The sequence below is a fragment of the Adiantum capillus-veneris genome, chromosome 13 (assembly GCF_014529385.1).
Source record: "Adiantum capillus-veneris isolate H3 chromosome 13, ASM1452938v2, whole genome shotgun sequence".
Taxonomy (NCBI): Eukaryota; Viridiplantae; Streptophyta; class Polypodiopsida; order Polypodiales; family Pteridaceae; genus Adiantum; species Adiantum capillus-veneris.
In genome coordinates, this window is record NC_140943.1 from 157610498 (window position 1) to 157635014 (window position 24517).

The window sequence follows — 24517 nt, forward strand, 5'->3', positions numbered from 1 at the left end:
AAGAGCTTAACTTACACAAAATCAAACATGTTGATATGGTGGTGTGAGGATGGTAGGGACGCTTGAATACATGGTAGAAGAAGGAAGAATTGCTAAATCTAGAAAATTACTCCGACAAAATTGGACAGTAATACTTGCCAATGGTGTGGATCACAGTTGCAACCGATAATATAGAATATACAAAACATATTGCTGAAACTAAGCAACCATAGCAAATCTCACATATACAATCATGGTGACATTGTCAGTCTATGTACAAATACAACATACTGTACGCCTCATCGCATACTTTTTTGCACCCTGAGAGTAGGGGCTTCATGTATTAATAGGATCATTTTAAATTTTGAATCAGCCCTTTCAAACTTGTCCTTTGACCTTTATTTCATCCAGTGTACAGGTTGACCATCTCTCCATTGCTCCTCCGCTTTTTAAAAAGAATTGCATCCGTGAAAATTGAAACTCCACTTAAAGAGTAGATTCTTCAGTTAAACAGTGTGAATCACTAGTAGTCAAGGCTGAGCACTTCAGTGCTATCACTGGTCTATCAGTTATAGAACTGTCGAAATAGTCTGGATCGTCAATTTGAGCGTTACATAGTCTATAGTCTGAACCCATCAATTAGTTATGATTGTATGGACAATCTATAAGAGCTTTATTTGCCTGAAGGGTTCATACAATCATAACTAACCTCTGTCAATGCACTGCACCATTATGAATCAATGTTTATACTTTAGAATCATTTCCAATGAGCATTCATAGACACCTAAGAAAATAAAGTTTGGCTTTATCCTTCAAGCATTTGAGCTTCTCCCAAACGCAGACTTCCATACAATGCATTGAATCCTCGCCACAGTGCATCTTCATATTCAATACAAACGACTGAAAATTACTCCAGAAAACTAGTAAAAGTATATGGTCCACCAAAACCCCAATCCAGAAAACTTCAGTCATCAAAATGCGCAGTTGGTTGACTAGGTAAGATCTCTAGATTTCGCTGTTGTGAATAAGACCCGAGTTTAACCTGTTTAGGTTCCTCTTTGTCGATATCCTAACTTAGCTCATTCATGAAATAGACTGCAGAGGTAAAGCAATATTTCTTCCAAATTCCTCCTTGGCCTGAAATTATAGCCAAATGGAAGAGTAGTCTGAATAATTGACACTGGCTGACCATAGTGCTGTGTAATAAGAATTTCAGTTTGATTGTCCTTAACGCCTTCATTCGAGAAATCGGCTAGATTATCATCCATGCTACCATCACTGTATCAAGGGATGTTGAACTCAATACTACCAACAATCAGAGTATCACCATCCGTAATCATAAGCAATTGAAGTGTTGCTTGTCAAAATTAGTGCAGCCCTTGGAGACTTGTCCTTTGACCTTTGACCTTTGTCCATTCACTGTCCAGTTGCCGCCCCTCCAATGACATGCTCAATTTTGTCTATTCGTACCCGTGGCAAACAAGAGCAATGTCCTCATGGTGATATAGGAGCCAAATTACTGAGCAAGTGGGAACAGAGAATGAACATACACGAGGTGATCATGGACAAGCTCTTGCTTTCCCATGTCCAAAATTCACGTCCTTTGTTCCACATGAGACCATACAGATGCTCAACACAAAGGGCCATGTGCCATAATTACATAGCTACAATAACATCTGCAGCCACCTGCACTTTCCAAGGCAAGGCACCATCATCTAAAATGATGGAAAAGGTGAGTCTTACTGTTTTGCAATACTGTTTCAACGTGCAGAGCCCCGATGTGCAGCAGCTGCCAGCAGCACCTATGTCCATAGATAGCACAATGCAGTTTAGGGAAGAGTCGTCAAAACACTCTGCAAACATCTGCAGCCACCTGCACTTTCCAAGGCAAGGCACCATCATCTAAAATGATGGAAAAAATGAGTCTTACTTTTTTGTAATACTGGTTAAACGTGCAGAGTAGTAGTGCCAGCAGCACCTATGTCCATAGATAATGCAGTTTAGGGAGAGTCATGTCAAAACACTCTGCAAGCCGTCAAAACAGTCTCAACAACATGGTCCTTGCATACTGAAATGAGGCCTGAAACTCTACACCTCTGCCTGCAACGAAGGCATGCCACGCCTACCAATTAGAAGCCACATTGGGGCATGCATACACATTCAACCAACACCAAATCAATGATTGTAATTGAATAGTTGATTGTGAGCTTCTTGGTGACATCACTTGACTTCTGACCAGTCATGTCCAATCTGGCAATAATCGAACCTCTTCACCTGTGTTAGTCAATCACAGGAACATATCTTGGACAAGTTGGGCAATGTTTTGCCTGCGCTCTTTCCTAAAATGGTACTTTTCCCTACAAGGTGGCCCGAATGAAAGAAAACTCCCAACAGAGCAATCAGTACTTCACCAATAATTGTGTGCTAGCCCAAAGTCCAAAACATGACCATTTTGGGGTCAATGTTGTAGCAACAACCAGAAGATTAACTGTAGCCAGGAAAGATGTACTTGTGACCTGAATTAGAAGTTTATAGATTAGCGCCAGACCAATTAAGTAGCCAGACTATGAGATTAATGGCTCTTCTTTCTCTATCCAAACTTTCGTGTCTTCATCAACAATAACAAGCCATCAAGATTCATTAAAGTATCCTTTCTGTAGCATCAACAAAGGTAATCAACTGAGAAGAGTGGTTCTGTCATGAGACAAAGCAGATTCTTTCTTCCTCCAGGTCATCCTCTTCCCAACCATCTTTTGAGCATGCTTTATGCCTTGATGCCTCTATTTCTGCCAGAAACTTCTGCATGCCTGCTTTCGCATAGATGTTTGACATCATGATATATGGAGTGGCATCCTTGGGCTGCAGAATCACTGCATTACTGAATGCCAACCTTGCGAGTTCGACATTTCCATGTGTTTGACATGCTCCCAATAAACACATACACATGGTTAAATCAATTGGCATTTGCATGCCCCACAGCAATTCTACTACACAATTGAAGTCCCCAGCACGCCCAAGGAGATCCAACATAATTCCATAGTGCTTTAAATCTGGGGTTACTCGGAAGTCGGTGCTCATGGACTCAAAAAACTCAAGGCCTCTGGCAACCTGGCCAGAATGGCAGCAAACCACGAGAATAGACGTAAATGTTAATTCATCTGGCATCAACTTTGCCACTGTCAGCTTTTCAAACATGCCTAAACAGGCACGAGAGTCTCCTTCTCCAGCATGACCAGCAATACATGCACTCCAGGAGACAATATCAGGCTCCGAGAGGCGGTCAAAAACTGACTGAGCATCACCCATGCTTCCACAATTACCATAAGCATGTATTAATGTAGCTGCAACAGATTCTAAGACATCATAGCCTGAACAGACAATTCCAGAATGAACTGTTCTACATACATCCAAGCTTCCTGCGAGACAACAAGCTTGCAAAACACACTTAAGCGCAACATCATCCAGGAGCACACCTTCATTTTCCATCAATCTATACAAATCTAAAGCTTCCTCTCCCTGCCCTTTCTCAATAAATCCTGAGAGCATTGCAGTCCAAGACAGCATGAGTGCAACATCATCAATGATCATTCTCTGCTTTTGCATCTCTCTATGCAAACTCAGAGCCTTTCCACCCTGCCCCTGTTCCACATATACAGAAAACAAGGCAGTCCAAGACACAATGTCAGGGTTGGACATTTCATTGAAAACAGCTTCGGCTTCCTCAATGGCACCGCACTTTCCATACATAGTCACAAGGGCAGTATCAACAAGAAGATTAGAATCCAAATTTTCCATGCACACATCTATATGCAAAGCCGACCCAACCTTCAAAGCCAAGTGTTTCCTTGAGGGATTGTCTGTGGCCATGGAAACCTTCTTATCTGCTATAGTTGAGCATGCTTGTATTGCTGACACATATGTCAACTTATCTGGGGTCAAACCCTTGTCTATAAGATGTTTGAACAGAAGTAAAGCTTTAACTCCATGACAGTGGTCCACATAGGCAGCAAGCATAGCATTATATGACACTACACACTTATGAGGTAACATACAAAACATGTGCTCTGCCATGTTGATGCTGCCACAATTGCCATACATACTTAGGAGGGTTGTACCAACAAAAGCATCTGCCGTAAGATCTTTTCTGCAGGCATATGCATGTAGTGCCTGTCCTATTTCTAAAGAGACCAACTTACCTGCTCCTTCCTCTGGGGTGACTGCTTCTTCCAGTTCTGCAAAGCTAACACAAGCTTGAAGAGCAATCACACATGTGAGGCGGTTCGGAGTTATGCCTTCCTCTTGCATCTGCCTAAACAACTGCAAAGCCTTCTTGCTTTGGCCCTGCTCCAGATATGCAGAAAGCATCGCGGTCCAGGATACAACATCGCGATAAGCTAAGTCCAGAAAAGCACTCTCTGCATCACGAATGTCCCCACACTTTCCATACATTGTGACGAGGCCATTTCCAACAAAGTTCTCTGTCGCCAGCCCATCCTTTCGAGCATCTGTATGTATGATCTTTCCCCAAGCAAGATCATGGAGATGGCTGCAAGCTTTCAATAGGCTAGCATATGTATGAGCATCTGCCCTTACACCTTCTTTTCGCATACACTCATACAATTTAAGGGCTTCCAACTCATCTCCACGGTTTACATACGCAGAAATGATGGCAGTCCAAGAAAAAACAGTGCGGCGAAGTAGCTTGCTGGCAATCTCCTGTGCATCTTCAACAGCACCACATCTCGCAAGGCTTACTACCAAAAAGTCCCCAAGAAAGCCTGTAAGCTCAGGACGATGCTTGACAAGATGAGCGCAGATGACCTTCACATGGGCGAGTGATTTTCTCTTGGTGCAAAGCTTAAGGAGGGAGAGGTAAGCATCGGTAGTAGCGGACTTGGGCATGTGCCTGAGGACATCCATAGCTTTGTCAAGATATCCTTCATTGCAGAGACTTTGAATGAGGCGATTTTCATGACACGATTTCTGACTAGAGAAGCGCGAACGGGAATTGGCAGGATAGTTGGTTTTTGAGTGCTGTACGTTAGGTGAGCTATTATCATCAAAACGAGGCTCAACACCTTCATCACGCTTAGCAGCACCATTGTGGTCATGCAGGCTGCAGCTACTTCCTTCATGCAGAAGGGAGACACCGCTAATGGAGAGGAGAGAAGCAGACCTGCCACCATCATGCGCATAAACCTCGGCTTCAATGAGGGTGGGAAATGACGCAAGTTGTGCTGCGACGGTTTCCGCAGAAGTGGCCTTAATCCTGGTGTCCCAACACAACACCGATGAAGAGCTGACGATAAGGAGCTGAGACTGGTGTTGGTGTCTGCTGTTTGTATCCGCTAGCGGCAGAGGCGATGCTCTCCCGCTTACAAATGGCGATGAAAATTCTGCCATTCGCAAAAAAATTGCCCCTCACACCATCGAGAAGCTCTTTTCCACGTGGCAGAAAATATAATACATAGCAAACTGCAATTACAAATAATACATAGAAAACAAGGTCGTCAACAACCACGAGGGCACTGCCTTTGATAAAAATTTGGATTTGTTTGTTAATATTTTGGTTTTGGTTAGATGTATTATCAAATTATACGTGTGAGAAATCATTTTGATGTAATTCATGCTTGATGGTCGATGGTAACAAATAATATATGTTGTGGCTTGAAAGAATAGTAAATTTTGACCCGCAGAAGTAAATGGATTAGAGAACATCGGTAGTTGTGTATCCTAAGTAAAAATATACAATGATTCTCATGCTTCTATCCCAAAAAACAAGCATTATTGAGCTACATAAGTTGTGGTACAGAAAAATAATAAATTGTGACCATGGGAAATAACTAAATTAGAGGACATTGGTGGCAGCATATTTTAAGTACAATTATACAATTTTCTTCATACTTCTATCGTCGAAAATGTAGCAAGAAGTTTATCAGTAGAGGAATTGCAAATTAGCTACCAAATGTGCTATTGTTGAGCACATTTGGCCACGTAAATACAAATGGTGATCTGTTGGCGGATGTAAAAATGCAAGCTACTTGTCTTAGAGGCTTTGAAGGAGTCAATTTTTCTTCTGAGACGATTCTTGGGGAAGGCATGCGTGAGAAGCAACAAGATGATGCCATCCATTTGTTGTCTTAGATAGAAAATGCAAGGATATATAGGCATGTAAATACAAATGATAGTCTATTGCAAGATCCAAAAATACAGGCTACTCATCTTGGAGACGTTGATTTTTGGGAAGGGTATACTTGAGAAGCAACAAGTTGATGCCATACATTCATTGTCTGAGTAAGCACTAGTGCTGTAAGTCTTGAAACACTAAAGTGTCTTGCATTTCTAGCAACTTGTCACAATTATTTGGAGAAGCTAGAAACAAGATTTATAGGTCATGTTCATGTCTTAGGTCAGTTATGAGGTAAAGAACATAGCCATATTTTTTATTTCGAAAAAAATTAATACCATATTAGACTATGGTGATAAGTTTTAAATGGAAAAATCATAAAAATTTGGTGCAGTTTTAACAAAATTTCATAAAGTCGATATAACTTCCCATCAAAATAAGATTTTGTATAGGTCTCAAGGTTTATGTATAGGGAAAAACTTGTTATAACAAGAATTCAAGCTTCACACACTCTTTTTTCATCCTCTCATATAGGCATTGTGACTTTTTCTCCGTGTCCTTCTTCCATGAATTGTAATATTTAGAATTGTGTAACCCTCCCATGCCAATTAAGAACATAACTCCACTAATGTATCTTTGGTGTGGTTGTCCCCCTCGATTCTTTTTCTATAAATCAACCATTTGAAATCCCCGTGTCTTGAAAGAATTCATTTAGCTTTGATTAGAAGATATGGGAAGGTCTTGCAAAAAAATACAACAGTGGAATAAGTCTCATTGCTCATAATATCACCCACTCTAAGAGCCCAATAGGATGACAAGTCTGAACTTTAGCTGAATTTTTTTCATTGTGATCCTAGTCTCATCAATATTATGTGAAATTCTGCATGCAATGTACCACGGTACATACAAGCAATGGATGCAACACTTACTTCGCATAGAAGTTGTGCAGGTTGTTCAAAATGCAGAATGGAGCTAGGGAACAGGATTCCAATTCTCACATGCCAAATGTATACATACACATCGTGCTTGGAGACAACTCAAAAAAATTGATATTAGAGATCACTTTTTATTATGTCATATGCAATACACTTGCAACATGTCAGATTGTGAGAGCAACAATGGAAGTTACATAACACCGTTACTGAGGGAGAAAAGGGAAGTAGATCTTTGATAGTTTCTTAAAAAATAAGGTGTGTTGCAAGCTATCCACATCTTAAACCTAGGTTCCACAAATGGAATTCTTTGCAAGGTGTGGGTTTCCCTATTGCACCCAATTCTCATTGTCACAAAATAATGCTTGCGAAGTTATTGATGTAGAATCTGTGCAAGAAGTGGGTGAAGGTGAGTCCTAATTCTGGCATGTGTGCGCATAAGTAGCTACGTGTTGTACAAAGGTCAATCATGGAGCAAAAATGAGGTTCATTAAGTCATTACAGTTTCTAGTGTCATAATAACTAATATCTAATTCTCCTAAATGATTTTCTCATGTTAAACTGATCATTTAATATGGGGAAGTGCCAGGGGAGAAAAAGTTAGAATATTGATTAAGCTGGCAGATCGGCCACAGTAGGGATCCAAAGGAGGGAAAATAGGGATCCAAAGGGGGGGGCATCTGCAAAAGAGCAAGGTGCAACACTGGGCTTAAAAGACCCTAAGGTTCAGCCCATTAAGACTTCCAAAATGCTAAGGTTCCAAAATTCAAAGGTTGTGTCCAAAATTCAAAGGTTGTGTCCAAAGGTCATCACTAGGGAAATTGGATGCTTTGTGTGTGTACCAAAAAATTCTTCATGCATCCCTACATAGGAGGGGGCGAGCCCTAGAAGTAGGAGATGAGAGAGAAACACACACACATACTCACAATCTCCTTTACACAAAGGGAAAGAGGGACACATGTCAGCTCCCTAGCCCAGATGCCCACAAGATGTACTCAAATCCTATTGGATGGCCATGGAGGTGGACCAATGAGAATTAGGCTAGAGTAAACCTAGTTTAATTAATTTAAAAACACTTAATAAAAGAACCAATAAGAATTGAGCTCTCTAGAAGACTATTAGACAGTCTCCCAAGGGGTTCAATGAGCATTCAGCAGCCCAATGGCTTGCCTGATTCCTATTGGCCAGGAGACAAAGGGGTCCAATGAGAGTTTAGCTGCCTGCATTAATTACCTAAAGCTCCCACAAAAGGGGAAAGGGAGACACATGTCAAAAGGCTATCACTTATGGTCCTTAAATACTATTTGCTAAGTCTGGAGAGGTCCAATGGGGTGGTAGCATGAGCAAATAGCAAGAGGGGTCAACCAAGAGAGAGAGGGGGCTGATTTTCTCAAGGCATTATTGCATACACACTCACACTAGTCCATATGTGGAGTAAGAAGACTCTCTCTCTCTCTCTCCTTCTCGAGCTTTAATGGAAAGCTTATCATCTACTCCAAGCTTGTGAGAAGGGATGCCTACACCAACAATTCTTGCTTTGTGATGCAAATCCAACCAAGAGCCAAGCTTCAATGCATGCTCATCTCATCTACCATGCTAAATACTAAGCTAAGCTATGCTAATATGAGTGATTATGTGAGGAGATGTACATCTTTCTCGTAAGACTACTCCTTCCTCTCAATCTACTCTCATACCCCGCTAGCTCTCACCATCTTCAAAGTGTGTGAGGTCTTGGGTCTAAGGCCGTGAGGGAATTGATGTTGTGTTTAATAAGTGTTTTGCTTAATGCTTGAAGTTTCCATCTTCATTGCACTATCTAGTATTGAAGGAACACAAAGAGTTGTATTGTAAAATGTCTCTCTTGATGGGAGAAACCATAATACAAAGCCTTTTGGAGGGGGGACCGGCTCCATGTAAATCCGGTCCTCAACTGTTGTCAATAGCTTAATTTCTCTCTCTTTTGAAGTATTGTTCATGCTATCTAACTAGGTGTTATGCTTTTTGTTGCTCTCTCCACCCAAGCACTCTTGTTATTCTGATTAGGAATCTATTCTAATGAAATGCTCATTATGTTCATGCTATTTTCTGCTTTACACAAGTTATTAGGCCATTAAATGCTCCATTGGTATCAGAGCACAAGGTTTCTCTTTTCTTGCTCAAGAAGGGAGCTCCTCAAGCTAGCTATAAATGGTTGGTACTATTAGCTGCATTTGAGTAAGTAGAATAGGGATTTTTCAGCCTTGCAGTGCGTCTGTCTTTGTGCAGAGAACGAGGCATCACCGTCCAGAGCTATGGTCTTAATAGTGGAGTCCTACGGGGCTTGCCTATGCCTTAACCAGTATTGAGATATTAGAATCTTGACATGAGCTGGTGTTGTTTTGGTGTTGAACGACCCTCTCTTCTATTCCTTGCAATTAATGGTATTTGAGCCACGGGTACAGTAGCTTGAGTGCTTTTTCTAAAGGGGTGAAGAGGAGTAGCAACTAGGGCTCGAAGTGCCAAAGTACACCTAAAAATTTTACACCTAAAAGTTGTTAGAATGGCTGACAATAGTAAAGAGAGTGAAATTAATGTTGATAACTTTGATTTTGCTAATGTGCAGGCTACTAATGATGCCTCTTGCCTATTTCTAGGCTTCAACAAGCCATGGGCGATCCATCCCTCCAAAGTGAAGTGCAACAGTAGCTTCGTGCTCATGGGATTCTCCAAGATCCCCATGATGACGAGAGAATACCTAGGAAGCCTCCTTGTGAGACTTCCAAAAGATGCCTCTTTCCGATTCGGGAAGAAGAAAACGACTCATACGAAGGACTCCGAAATTTGCTTCTTGATGATGCATCTCCTTCTCAAATGAGAACTCAAGAGCCCCCACTGAAGGAACGAGAAAGAAGTGAGTCTCCTGCCACCTTGGTGAAGATGGCTCCACAAAGACGGCGGGCTAAACGCTCTCCATCACCTCCAAAACAAAGAAGACCATCGCACACTTCTCCACACCATAATTCAAAGAGGGATGACAAAAAGAAAGAGAAGAAAAAGGCGAGAAAGAGGACACCCTCTTCTCCATCTTCTTCATCCTCTTCCTCTTATGAAAGTGATGGTGCAGACAAAGAAGATCAAGGCAAGAAAAAGGCAAGAAAGAGGTCACCCTCTTCTTCATCTTCCTCAAATTCTTCATCTTCTGAAGAAAGTGATGGTGCAACTTTTGAACCATCAAAAAGAAGAGGCCATAGGAAATCCAATGCCATGTGGAAGAGGTCGTCCAAGCTCAAGAAGTTCAAAGAGGGAGGGAAGACCATCTCATTCCTTACCTACGATGGCACCTTTGGTGCTACGGACAAAGTCTTGGCCTTTATCCAACAATTCGATGCGGCGTTTGGAGATGAGGGCTTCAGGGAGTCCTCTAAGCTACGCCATGTAACTATGCACTTTCAAAAGTCTGCCAGACAATGGTGGTCTAGCCTACGGGCCAATGGTGAAGCTCCACAAACATGGAAAGCTTTAAGAGCTTCCATTATGAAGCATTTTTTGGCCACCGATGCCAAAGACAAAGTACTCACCGAATGGCGAAGCTTGAAGCTCTCTCCCTACGCATCCATTCACAAATATGTAGGCAAGTTTTGGACCTACAACTCAAAGCCACTGTCTTCAAAAAGTTGGATTTTGGAGAGTAAAAGCAACAATTTTGTGCGGGATTAACTGAAGAAATAGCGAAGTATGTCAACTCCCAAAGGCCACGCACCATATCGGCGGTTATACACCATACTATGGTGGCTTCTCGAATAAATTTCCAAACAGGGGCTAAAAGAAAATCTAAGCCCACGAAAAACAAAGATTCCAATGAGCCTAAGGGGTAGGACAATGTCCAAAAGTCTCCTAAGGGCAATTCCAACAAAGCTAAGGAAAAGGGAGTTTACAAAGGCAAAAACAAACTCTCTCCTAAAGAGCTTGAGCGTTATCGCAAGGATAACCGTTGTTTCAAGTGCGGCAAGAAAGGGCATGCGTACCTTGCTTGTCCCCAAAAGAACACCCGTCTCATGAGCCTCCTAGAGCTACCTTGGTCAAAATCCAAGAGGAGGAAACTCACCACAAAGGATCTCCTCTATGCCATGCTTGGGGAAAGATAAGAGAACATGATGCTTTTATTCTCTTTGACCCTGGTTCTACTCATAATTTCATATCCACAGAGTTGGTCACCAAGCTAGGCATTCAAGCCTATGAGATGGGAGATGTCCTACCCGCGGACGGTGCTTTCAAGGGGCAAGAAGCTTCAGTCACTCCCTTAATCGGGAAATTGAGGCTCCATGTCCAAAGCTATGTGGACAAAGAGGACTTCTTTATCTCTCCTCTCAAGTACGAGGATGTAATCCTAGGGGCACCATGACTGCCAATGTTAAATTCCCTGAAAAGAGAATCTACTTTAGGTTCAGGGAAAAAGATATGTACATTGATGCTAAGCAAATGGGTAACACTATACCCATTGTACATACGCAAGATTTTAACAAGTCAATAAAGAGCTCTATTTCCGTGTACATGATTTTTGTTAAAGGTTCTCAAAATGAACCTAATGCTTTAGCAAAAGAAAATATAAACAATCATAAGGAATTAGAGTTATCCAATTTTCTCAAGGGGCTTCAATATGTCTTTATTGATGAGATCCCTTGTGAGCTACCTCCTAAACGAGGCAATGATGACCATGCAATTGAACTTCTTCCAAGAAGTTCACCGTCTAATAAACCTCCTTATAGAGTTTCTCAAGCTCAACAAGAGGAGATTATGCGTCAAGTGCATGAGTTAGTTGAAAAGGGCATGGTTAGGCCTATTTCATCTCCATTTTGTTCTCCTGTTCTATTAGTGCAAAAGAAAGATGGCACATATCGTATGTGTGTCGACTATAGAGCACTAAATAGGATCACTATCAAGAATAGGTTTCTCGTTCCACGGGTAGAAGACCTATTTGATAAGCTACAAGGGTCCACCTACTTCAACAGGATTGACCTAAAAAGTGGCTATCATCAAATAAGGATAGTTGATCAAGACATTGTAAAGACCGCATTTCGCACTATGTTTGGTCTTTACGAATTTATTGTCATGCCTTTTGGCTTGACCAATGTACCAGCCACATTCAACCGCTTGATGGAGAATCTATTCAAGCCTTACCAAACCTTTACTGGAGTGTTCTTTGATGATATCATCATCTACTCTAATTCATTAGATGAACGCAAGCAACACCTCCAGGTAATATTTCAAGTTCTAAGAGAGAATAAACCTCATGTTAATCAAAAGAAAAGTGAATTTTTCTTGCAAGAGATTCAATATTTAGGTCACATTATCTCTCAAGATGGCATCCAAATGGATCCATCAAAATTAGAGGTAATAAAACAATGGCCTAAACCAAGGAATCTTCATGAACTAAGAAGCTTTATAAGTATGTGTGCATACTATAGACGTGTCATAGAAAAGTTCTCATTAATAGCAGGACCATTACATGACCTAACAAAGAAAAATGTTAGGTATACATGGTCTGCCAAGGAGAACAAAGCTTTCAAAAAGCTTCAAGAAAAGCTTATCTCTCAACCTGTGCTTACACTATCGGATCTCTCAAAGCCATTTGAGGTCCTTTTTGACGCTTGTAGTGATTTCCTTGGAGCTATTTTGCTCCAAGAAGGGCACGCCATAGCCTATGAAAGTCGAAGGCTCGACCCTGTTGAGCAAGATCTAGGCATATATGAAAAGGAACTCCTTGCAGTTCTACATGCCTTAAACTCATGGAAGCACTATTTATTGGGGACTCCTTTCATTCTGCGAATGGATCACCAAAGTCTTAAGTACTTCATGACGCAGACCAAGCTCTCCGACAAACAAATGAGTGGACAAATTTTCTTTCGCAATTTCATTTTCATATTGCTCACGTTGCTGGCAAGCATAATCAAGTAGTCGATGCACTCTCAAGACGGCCGAGAGTGAATGCGGTTTCCATAGCAACTCACAATGATCTATCTTTTATGATAGATGAGTATGCTATTGTTTAGAGATGTGATTTCAGCCCTTGCATTAGGGAAGAAAGAGGAACCATTTACTTTACACGATGGTTATCTTCTCTATGGAAGTAGACTATGTGTTACTAACTCACCCCGTGAGAAAGTAATGTATGAATCTCATGCTCCTCCTTATGCAGGGCATAGAGGGATTCAGTCTACCCTAAAAGGAATTGAAACATATTTCTATTGGCCTACCATGAAAGAAAAAATATAAGAGTATGTTTCTAAATGTGTGGTATGCCAAAAGATGATGTTTGATAGAGAGAAGCAACCTGAATTGCTTCAACCTTTGCCAATCCCTAATTCACCATGGGAGAACATATCCATGGATTTTATCTTGGGATTGCCTAAGTCTATCCATGGGGATACGAGAATATGGACGATAGTAGACAGGTTCAGTAAACAAGCTCATTTTATACCTATGAAAAAGACTATCAAAGCCCATCAAATGGCAACCCTCTTCATTTCACAAATCTTCAAGTACCATGGCTTGCCAATGTCCATAGTGTCAGATAGAGATCCTAGAATGATCAATAATTTTTGGAAGGGTCTCTTTGAAAATTTAGGGACAGGGCTAAACTTATCTTCAACCTATCACCCACAAACGGATGGCCAAAGTGAAATAGCTAACCTAACAATTCTTGATCTACTAAAAGCCTATGTAACAGAAGTAGATCAAAGATCCCAATGGGAGAAGTACTTATCCTTAGTGGAGTATGCTTACAACAACACTGTACATACTTCCACGGGAAAAGCACCTTTTGAGGTAATTGAGGGAAGATCAAAAAGTCCCTTGCTACTTAACGTACAACTGAAGATCTTCGTTGCAGATGAGTATAGCCGAGACCTACAAGAATCTTTCCAAAAGATTAAGGATGCTATCTCCATCTCACAGCAAAGGCAAAAGGCTGCTGCTGATAAGCACAAAAGAACCCAAGCCTTTAAAGAAAATAATTGGGTCTTACTCAAATTTCCCAAAGCTCAATTAATGCACATGACGGGCAAGAATCCTACGAGACACCAAAAGTACTACGGTAAGTTAGCAAAAAGGTACTATGGTCCCTTCCAAATTCTTAGGCCAATCAATGAGATGGCCTATCAACTCAAGTTGCCCAGCCATTGGCTCATACACAATGCTTTTCATGTGAGCCTACTAAAGCCTTACAAAGGATAGCCACCTCAAGAACCAACTATTGAAGACCCACCAGAGATCGAGGACCAAGAAGAGGTGTTGCAACCCGAGTCCATTCTCCGACATGAAGACAAGGTACTAAGAGGCAGGAAGACTATCCGACGATATCTTATTTAGTTTAAGAATTATCCTTTTGAAAATGCTAGATGGATGCAAGGCATACAAGTAAAGGATAACCTAAATCTTGTCAATGCTTACAATGCTTCCCTAGAGTAAGCAAATGTACAAATGGTTAAAATAAACAAAGTTTTTGTCTTATAAGGCTCTCTTTTTCTTTATTGTGCACAAATGTGAAGTAGTATGCATGCTTAGATCAAGTTTGCGGAGACAACGTCTCCCAAACACCAAGTAGCGCTTGTCACTCTACTATGGAAGATTGATAGGACTAATGTGCAAACATGCTTGCGACACCTTAGGCTCTCAAGCACCAAATGGACTAGTCATCCATTCTAGAACGATGTCGTAGGGTAACATAGGGATCCTCTACCCGCTAGAAAAAGGACTAGTGAATAGGCTTTATCTTCTCTACTCCATAGTCGAGGAGGACTATGATTTCAAGAGAGAGGTAATGTCATAATAACTAATATCTAATTCTCCTAAATGATTTTCTCATGTTAAACTGATCATTTAATATGGGAAAGTGCCAGGGGAGAAAAAGTTAGAATATTGGTTAAGCTGGCAGACCAGCCACAGTAGGGATCCAAAGGAGGGAAAATAGGGATCCAAAGGGGGAGGCATCCGCAAAAGAGCAAGGTGCAACAATGGGCTTAAAAGACCCTAAGGTTCAACCCATTAAGACTTCCAAAATGCTAAGGTTCCAAAATTTAAAGGTTGTGTCCAAAGGTCATCACTAGGGAAATTGGATACTTTGTGTGTGTACCAAAAAAATCTTCATGCATCCCTACATAGGAGGGGGCGAGCCCTAGAAGTAGGAGATGAGAGAGAAACACACACACACAAACTCACAATCTCCTTACACAAAGGGAAAGAGGGACACATGTCAGCTCCCTAGCCCAGATGCCCACAAGGTGTACTCAAATCCTATTGGATGGCCATGGAGCTAGAGTAAACCTAGTTTAATTAATTTAAAAACACTTAATAAAAGAACCAATAAGAATTGAGCTCTCTAGAAGACTATTGGACAGTCTCCCAAGGGGTTCAATGAGCATTCAGCAGCCCAATGGCTTGCCTGATTCCTATTGGCCAGGAGACAAAGGGGTCCAATGAGAGTTTAGCTGCCTGCATTAATTACCTAAAGCTCTCACAAAAGGGGAAAGGGGGACACATGTCAAAAGGCTATCACTTATGGTCCTTAAATACTATTTGCTAAGTCTGGAGAGGTCCAATGGGGTGGTAGCATGAGCAAATAGCAAGAGGGGTCAACCAAGAGAGAGAGGGGGCTGATTTTCTCAAGGCATTATTGCATACACACTCACACTAGTCCATATGTGGAGTAAGAAGACTCTCTCTCTCTCTCTCTCTCTCTCTCTCTCTCTCTCTCTCTCTCCTTCTCAAGCTTTAATGGAAAGCTTATCACCTACTCCAAGCTTGTGAGAAGGGAGGCCTACACCAACAACTCTTGGCTTTGTGATGCAAATCCAACCAAGAGCCAAGCTTCAATGCATGCTCATCTCCTCTACCATGCTAATTAGTAAGCTAAGCTATGCTAATATGAGTGATTATGTGAGGAGATGTACATCTTTCTCGTAAGACTACTCCTTCTTCCTCTCAATCTACTCTCATACCCTGCTAGCTCTCACCATCTTCGAAGGTGTGTGAGGTCTTGGGTCTGAGACCGTGAGGGAAATGATGTTGTGTTTAATAAGTGTTTTTCTTAGTGCTCGAAGTTTCCATCTTCATTGCACTAGCTAGTATTGAAGGAACACAAAGAATTGTATTGTAAAATGTCTCTCTTGATGGGAAAAACCATAGTACAAAGCCTTTTGGAGGGGGGACCGGCTCCATGTAAATCCGGTCCTCAACTGTTGTCAATAGCTTAATTTCTCTCTTTTTTGAAATATTGTTCATGCTATCTAACTAGGTGTTATGCTTTTTGTTGCTCTCTCCACCCAAGCACTCTTGTTATTCTGATTAGGAATCTATTAATGAAATGCTCACTATGTTCATGCTATTTTCCGCTACACACAAGTTACTAGGCCATTAAATGTTACAACTAGGTAGTGTGAGTGGCATGCAAGAGGGGGGTGGTATGTCCAATGTAGCACGAAACTTGTGCTTAATTGAACAAGAAAGCATTTTAGGGCAATAAATAAGTCACTTTCTTTCTGTATATTACATGCAGAGATCTTGGAGCTATTCTTTTTTGCTCGCTCCACTGCATCAACATGCAGTGAGATGTAATTTTTCATATGAAAACTTGGAAGAGTCACATGTGTACACCTTCCCTCTTCTCATTAGCACGCAAGCAAGGCATGGTGACGACCAATTTTTGTGATCAATGCTTTGCGGATTTCATGGATGTGCTACACTTGGGGAAAGAATACTCAATCCTACTGCAACTGGAGTTGAGCCTATAAGCTGTTTTTGGAGTTGAGAGTAGCAATCAACACCTCTTGATCCATGAAGATCTCTAATCAGAAAAAAGCATGCACGAGCAGCTGGTAGTAATCTAGAAATCATTTTAGTCGCACACCTCTTCCTTCTCATCATTATCGCCATAACTTTACAATCCTATTGTTTGTCTACACTCGCTGCTCTTATCTCCATCTCATTTTCTAGCTCTCCATTCTTTCAACTACACACGTTGTCGTCTCCGCTTTCTCTAAAGCCATCCTCTTTTCCTGCTGCTGTTGCTACTTGAAGTACACCCCTCAAACTACGTTCTTCCACCTGCACACACTCCAAAAGAGACCTCTACGCAAGTTAATGCCTTCTTTTAGGGGTGTGTTTGTGTGGTGCTTGTAAGTGCAAGAAGTAAAATTATGAATGTGTATACATGGCAACACTAGGTGCATTGTGCATGTCCGTGCGTGCATGAGGACGAGAGAAGACAGAGAGAGACCTCCATTGAAGCAGTGTAGCAGCCAACAAGTCTCCACATTCTATCAAACACACCTTCTCCAAAACTATGGTCTTTGCAAGTTCTGAGAGTACGGAATCTGCAATCTGCCTGCAAAAGTCAGAACAATCGTTTGTGAAGCAAAACTTAACAATGAGTTTTTGCTGGAGACTTGGGAGAGAATAAACATTCACAAAGAAGATACCGTTTTTGCAGAAGCTCCATGTCCACTCCATTCATGATGTCAATAGCAGAAGACAAAATCTCTTTGGTTGCCTGAACATCTATCGGCACTTTCAGAAAGACAACATCAAGAGGAAACACTAAGTTTTTGAGAGCAAAAAACGAGAAAAGGCATACAACACACGCATACAAGCAAATTGCACCAAAACACTGCACAGAGAATGAGGAGCACGCAATATAATGCAATTCAATCATGGCAAACCTTAGGCCCTCTGATAAGTGGCACTCTCACAACATCTGCCTCAAGGCCATTCATAAGACCTGTCAAAGTAGACGCATGTCCTGGTAGGAGGGTTTCCCAGTCTTCGAGTTGCACAACCCGAATCGTCGTCAAATAAATCAGTCTTCCACAATGGACACCACATACAACTTTGGAGTGCAAGATGGAATAGTTAATTGAAATGAGCCCTTACATTTGCCGCAAGCACACAGTCTATCCGCCCGCTTGAGCTTGCTCCTTTCACCTTGCTTAGTGGCTACAAACATCCACATCCTCAAAAATCAACCATGCAACAAGCACTGCAAATTCTACAAGAAATCTGACTGTCCTTCCATTTAATATCACCAACTACTTACACTATACTCTACAAAAGTTTAGTAGCATCCTAAGGCCTCCAAAGTCTTCACACACTAGAAAACTATCGTAGTGACAAAGGGTGTCAGCCAAAATGGAGCACAATAAACTAAATATTTTTCTAGGTGAACATGAAAATGAGACTCTTAGGAAGACACATTCTTTCTTGTTATGAGAAAACCCGAAACATTGCATATCTGATATGCCATTCACATTCCATACCTTGTCTAAGTCTTGAATGTTTGAAGCTTCACAAGCAAGTCAATTCTTTGAGATTTGGCAATTTCATTGGCAATCAAGTATATCCACAAAAAGCCCCAAGTTACAAAGTAGAACATGTACTCAGGGCCTACCATTAGCTCCACCCCACTAATGTCAACACTGCCAAATAGTGGAACTAGGTGCCAATATATGCTCCTACACACACACACACACACACACACACATGCGCGCACAAGCATACATGGGTGCAAAGTTCTGCATACTTAATTTTATCATGGCTCCAAATATAGAGGGGCTGATGAAGCCTATACCTAAGCCAATAATTTGACAAAAAGGTTGGAGTGAATAAGTAGTTGATAGTTGATAGGGCACACACAACATTAGATAAAAAGAATGAAAGCCATATTAACTCCTCCAATCCGAACTTCAAAATGTTGAAATCTTGTAATAAGAGTGCTAGTTCGTACCAGTGATGGAACCTGTGTGCGTTCTAATGGCACGCTCTATTCTCCTCATGGGCTTAAAGTCCAATCAAATGTTTGGTATGATATGAGATGAGAGGCTGGACATGGGATTTGAACATAGATGTGTACATAGAACTGTGGATATACAGGATCGGAACCTAGATATGTAGATTGAAACCCAAGGCATGACACACAAAGATTTCATTAGGGCTATTTAGTCTAAATTCTTGACCACTTGTGTCTGGCATAGGCTACCAACTTTTTTCCCTCATTGTGGTGATTCATTGTATCCTATGATTTTTCAAGTCCAATAAGTTGCCTAGCAGCGCTGGGGAAACTCGGTATGTAGACCTTTGTGTTTGATGTGTGTAATTCGTGCCTGTGTGCATGAGCATGGATGACATTAGTGGGGATGTTGTAGTATATACTCATTACTATGCAAGTTGGAGTCAATGCTTGAATTGTTTTGTGGATAGCTACCATAAGTATATAGCTTGCACTTCTTGAGTGATTCATCCCCGTGACAACCTCTCCCCCAGCCTACTTCTCTCTCACCCACACACACGAACCCTATGTGACTTACCTAGGTACAGCTATAGCAGTTTGCACACACATAGCAAGCTGAGTTTTGAGCATTCACAAAACGCCATCGCAACCATCGGTTATGGAGTAGTCTTACTTGATCATGGGCTTCCTCTTGATGACCCATGGCTTGCTTCTTATGTCTCAAATTTGAGGTTTAGTATTCCTAGAATGTTGCTACATCTCCCATTCAGGGAAACCTGAGACATAAGCATTGGGTGCCCTGCTCTACTCTTGGTGGAACTTTCCCAGCCTCGAGAAATAGACAGGGTCTGCATCAGTCTTGCCTGAGAGGAGGGTGATGATGGACATTGAGGGGTAGAGTGACCTGAATGTGTTTCTCTAGTAGGTGTTAATAACGAGTAGAACCAGAGACTTTTAGTCGTCTGATGCTTGCCATCGATGTTGCATCCTGCCAGAAACGAGCTGGAATAGCGGGCGCTCTTGGTAGAACATTGGTTTGAAATGACACAAGTGAGAGACCTCTAGAGGAGGAGCTCTCTAAATCTGACCTATTGTCATCAGGACAGTTTGCACACAATAGAGACCCTTCCATGTCCTCTGTGTTTACATTGTCCTCATCCACAAAATCCGTTCTCGAGACCCTTTTATCTCCAAAATCCATATAAATTTGGCTTACAACTTTAGGACTCAGTCGTTCATTTGCTAAACGTGACAATAAGTGGCTATTTGATGCAGCTTTGTCAGCTCTTGATGGACTTCTTCCTACTAAAGATGTTGTAGCTTTTCTTAAGGTGCTTTCCTTGCCAAAACTGAAATCCATGCTTCTGTTCAATATGGGCTTTCCATTTCCCACACCATACCATCTACGCATGTCAAGTTTGACAGAATGACCATTAGACAAGGGTTTGAAATTCTCTATTTGCTCAGTCACTTGAAGAGACCGTCGCAAGGGGGACCTCTTTCTCACAGGAGTTGACTTGTCTTCTGTTAATTTTGTACTAGAATTCCATGCCTTGACAGTCTCTAGAGTGGCTAGAGTACGGGCTTCCTGACTATCATTAGCTATATTTCCTGCAAACAAAATATTCCTCCTTTACTAATATAGTATTTGCAAAGATGTTGCATTATCACGAAGAACATGAAAAGAAAGAGACAAAAATAAACATGCTAAAAAAGAAAAGGCAGACATCATGTGAAAATAACCACACCAAGAAAAAACACATTGTAGCCTTACAAACATTCACTCCACCATACAGTGCAATCAAGCATAACCACTGTGGGATTGAAGCCTCAATGTTATAGCATATTGCTGAGGTTTCCATATACTGAAAGTGAGAATGTAATGACTAGTCCTCGAAAGGATAAGGTTTGATGACTATAATAAGAGGGATGGCAATCATTTACAATAGACAAGAAATACCTTTGAGGTTTTGCTGCTCTGTTGTACTGCCATTGGACAAGGAAGAAATGGAGGTATCTAATTGAATGGACGAGAACAAACTGTGCACATCAAACCTTTTCGTTGCAGACCTCAGTGAGCTAGCTGCATTATGAGTCGCAGGCATTTAGTTTTCACAGGCAGATGTAGGCAAGGGCCTCCATTTGTCAGCAGAGTTAGGCCTTCTCTCTGGAGGAGGCATCTTTAGTACTGCATCAAGGCTTCTTCGGCCAAATTTTGGGGATGGGCTTCGACCACGGCTGGTATTGTGAGGCTGTGATGGCTGCCACATTGACAGAAAAAATGTAGCGGCATCGTACCTAGATGCAACTTTGCACGTTTTGGACCGCTTTCCGCCTGTAATTGAAGCGAGCTGCAACACATCATCGAGTCCCTTTCCCTTACCATCCTCAATAGTAGAGTGTACCCGGTGTTTGACACGTACTTTTGTCAAAAATTCACAATCTACCCTCCGGATCCAATAAAAATAGCATGTCCTCCACATCAAAGGAACACCCTTGCAAGGAAAATCTTGATTGAAGCCCCTATGGCCATGGTAACAACATCGACATATCGGACGCCCAGCTTAGCAACCAGCCATAGCGCCTGCAACCATTGATGCTCATTGCCATTGTAGAGCCTTCCAGCCCAGCATGGCTTGCAGGAAACAATAAAATCATATCCATTTCCTTAGATGCATGTGCCCCTATTGGGGACAAAAAAGCTAGGAAAACTAAGAAAATTAGAGAGAACTTTTTGAAGAAAGGGCAATGGACACCAATACCTGAAAGAGCACCCGCTGTGATGTTGCCCTTCACAACATAACCTACAATGTAAGAATCAGAGCACTTCACATAAAAAGGTCCATCTCATGCTCCAAAGACATAACATCAAAATGCAAGCACAAGTAAACACCTAAAGTACCTAGTTCATTGCAAGCTTGCAAGACAGAGATTTGATCTAGATGCATTTGTTTGAGCAAGTCTACTACCTTCTCTCCTTGCCCACCATCAACGTATGCACATAGAAGGGCACTCCAACAATTCATTGAACGCTCTCTTCTTTTGCAATCATCCACATTTCCCATAGAGACTCAAGAGGGTTTTACCAACATAAACACTAGGCATAAAATTTCTAACATCTTGAGTCAAAATGTATTGCTTCTCCTATCTGTAGGTACAATGCTTGAGTTTAAGTCCATCCCTTTCCATGAAAGTTACACAGGCTTGAAGCTCGACTGTCATTTGGGCTCGCCCCTTTCATTCACATCTGGTCAAAGAGCTGCATGCCCTTCTATGTATGGCCTTGTTCTACCTCAATCATGACAAGCTCAGAACCGCTGGAGAAGTTGAAGCATCGAGTCAGCATATAGTGCATACTGTATTACTGCAGCTGAGCATGTATATAAGACTCCCCATATTTGACTAATAATAAATGAAAGCTCCAAAAGTTATAACAAAATGATTGCGCAGCAACAAGAAGACAAGATGAGGTTGTGTGTGTGTGTGTGTGTGTGCATCGACATTGTCTCAAGTTTTTCAAGCATCCATCTCCTCACAGGTTCTTGCATACATACAGGACATCCAAGTTTCTTACAGGTTGCAGTGTTTTGCATCAGCAAAAGTTTCAGTGGGAGTACTTGATGTGCATATGCATTGTTTATGCACTTTTAATAGTGCTTGAGCTCTTTTGAGAGCGGTTTTACTCCCCGCAGGGATTTGTTTACTGCTTGCACATTTTGTTTGGCGCCTATTTGAGTGTGTATATTGTACCTTGCAGTATTGTTGACAGTGGATGTACGTTGAGTTGCGGAAACCACCATATGTACCTTTTGTGGAGCTAATTTGGCTTGTTTTTGGAAGTCCCGATCGTTTTTGAGACTCGGTTCGGAGGCCCTTTCTGAGACTGGGCTAGTTTCTTGTCTGCATAACCTTTTGTGAGGGTTGATAGAGTGAGGTTTTCTTAAGCTGGGGGATTCTTGAATGTTGAGATCCTTTTGGTGATACAGGTTGCTGGAGTATCCCTTTTTTGTGGCCTCGCCATAGGACATGTATAGAGAGGGTTAGGTGCATTTGACACCGTGTTGGCAGTCTTGGGTCAGCTTTTGACTTTTAATGCACAGTTGGTGGTTGATGTGCATGTCTTATGCTTTGAGAGCATTACTTTTGATGCATTACTGATCTCTTGTGACAGTTTTGGATTGAGATTCTGTCAGTTTTTTTGGGGAAACTATGCCGAATTTTTCCCAAAATTACTAGTGTTTATTGCCATATTATCTTTAGCTTGCAGCCATGTCATCTAGTGGTGAAAAGGATATTTACAATATACGAAAATTTGATGGGACGAATTTTGCTATCTGGAAAGAGAAAATTCAAGATGTTCTTATACAAAAAGGCCGGCTGGATCCTATCATGGAGCACCCAGGGGGTGAGTATACAGATGTTGAGTGGCAGAGACTTGATGATAAGGCCAAATCTACCCTCCGTTTACATTTGGCTGAATTTGTGTACTTTACTAGTTGGAGAAAGGACTGCTAGAGATGTATGGGATAAGTTGTGTTCCAGTTTGCCACTAATAAGGTTTTCTTGATGAAGAAGTTGTTTGACCTTTGTATGAAGGAAGAGGGAACTATTTCTACTCACATTAATGAGTTCAATGTCATTTTCACTTAGTTGACCACTCAGGGTTTGGTCTTCGATGAGGAAATCAAATGTATCTTCTTGCTATGCAGTTAACCCTCGTCTTGGGACACGTTCTATACTGCGATTAGCAACTCAGCACCTGGTACCGGTCTAGTGTACAATAATGTCCTTGGGAGTCTGTTTAGCGAGGAGATTCGCAGGAAATCTCTCGAAGGCAAGAAGGATGGTGATGCGTATGTTGCTAGTGATAGACAGAGGGGTCGCACTCAAAGTCGTGCCAAAAGCAAGGAACATGGGGGCTCACGCAGTAAGTCTCGGGGTTCTATGCGTAATGTCGAGTGCTATCACTACCATAAAAAAGGGCATGTGAAGAAGGATCGCTGGAAATGGCAGCAAAGCAAGAAGGATAAACAATCAGGTAACACTTCTAAGTCTGATGATTCAAATAAGGGCAATGCAAAGTTAGAGGAGATCAATGTGCTAGAGTCTTCAAATGATCCTATTGTAGAGACTCTTCCAGTGGTTCTTATGCCACTTACCTCTGACGTATTGGTCTTTACAGCAGATCTACCTGTCGAGGCTCTTGTTACAGAAGATGCGTAGCATGCATAGAATTGGATAGTAGATTCTGGTGCGAGTTTCCATATGAAACCACATAGAGAGTGGTTCTTTACTTATTCTCACTCTTGTGGCAAAGTGAGACTTGGTAATGCTTATGAGCTAGACATTGAGGGTGTCGAAAACGTCAAATTGCATCTAAGGAATGGCACGCACTTTACTTTATGTAATGTCAGACATGTGCCCAAGTTGACTACAAGCTTGATTTCTGTTGGTCAGCTTGATGATTTGGACTACAACACCACATTTGGCAATGGTTCTTGGATAGTACGCAAAGGTAATCTTGTTGTACTTAGAGGTCGGAAGCATAGTACCTTCCATGCATGTGCCAGATGTTGGTCATCATTACATATCTATAGCCAAGCTGCCGTCTACTGAGTTGTGGCATATTCGGCTAGGTCATATTAGCCAAAAAGAAATGAGAACTCTGACTCATTTTGGCTACTTACCTGTCTTGTCTTATGTTGACTTTCCTGTTTGTGA

General features: G+C 41.5%; 1 protein-coding gene across 2 annotated transcripts; it reads right to left on the bottom strand.

Annotated features, from left to right (window-relative positions):
• Positions 1 to 355: 355 nt before the first annotated feature.
• LOC147445158 (putative pentatricopeptide repeat-containing protein At3g01580) lies at positions 356 to 19721 on the bottom strand. 2 transcript variants are annotated; one of them, XM_086527613.1, is made up of 4 exons: positions 17733 to 19721; positions 17493 to 17571; positions 17291 to 17398; positions 356 to 5454 (listed from the first exon to the last, which is right to left on the bottom strand). In XM_086527613.1, the coding sequence occupies exon 4, from the start codon at positions 5380 to 5382 to the stop codon at positions 2677 to 2679; it is 2706 nt and encodes a 901-aa protein (XP_086383739.1). In that variant the 5' UTR covers positions 5383 to 5454; positions 17291 to 17398; positions 17493 to 17571; positions 17733 to 19721; the 3' UTR covers positions 356 to 2676. The 2 variants fall into 2 exon arrangements, with proteins under 2 accessions (XP_086383739.1, XP_086383738.1); XM_086527612.1 differs by having other exon boundaries at positions 17493 to 17580.
• Positions 19722 to 24517: the final 4796 nt, after the last annotated feature.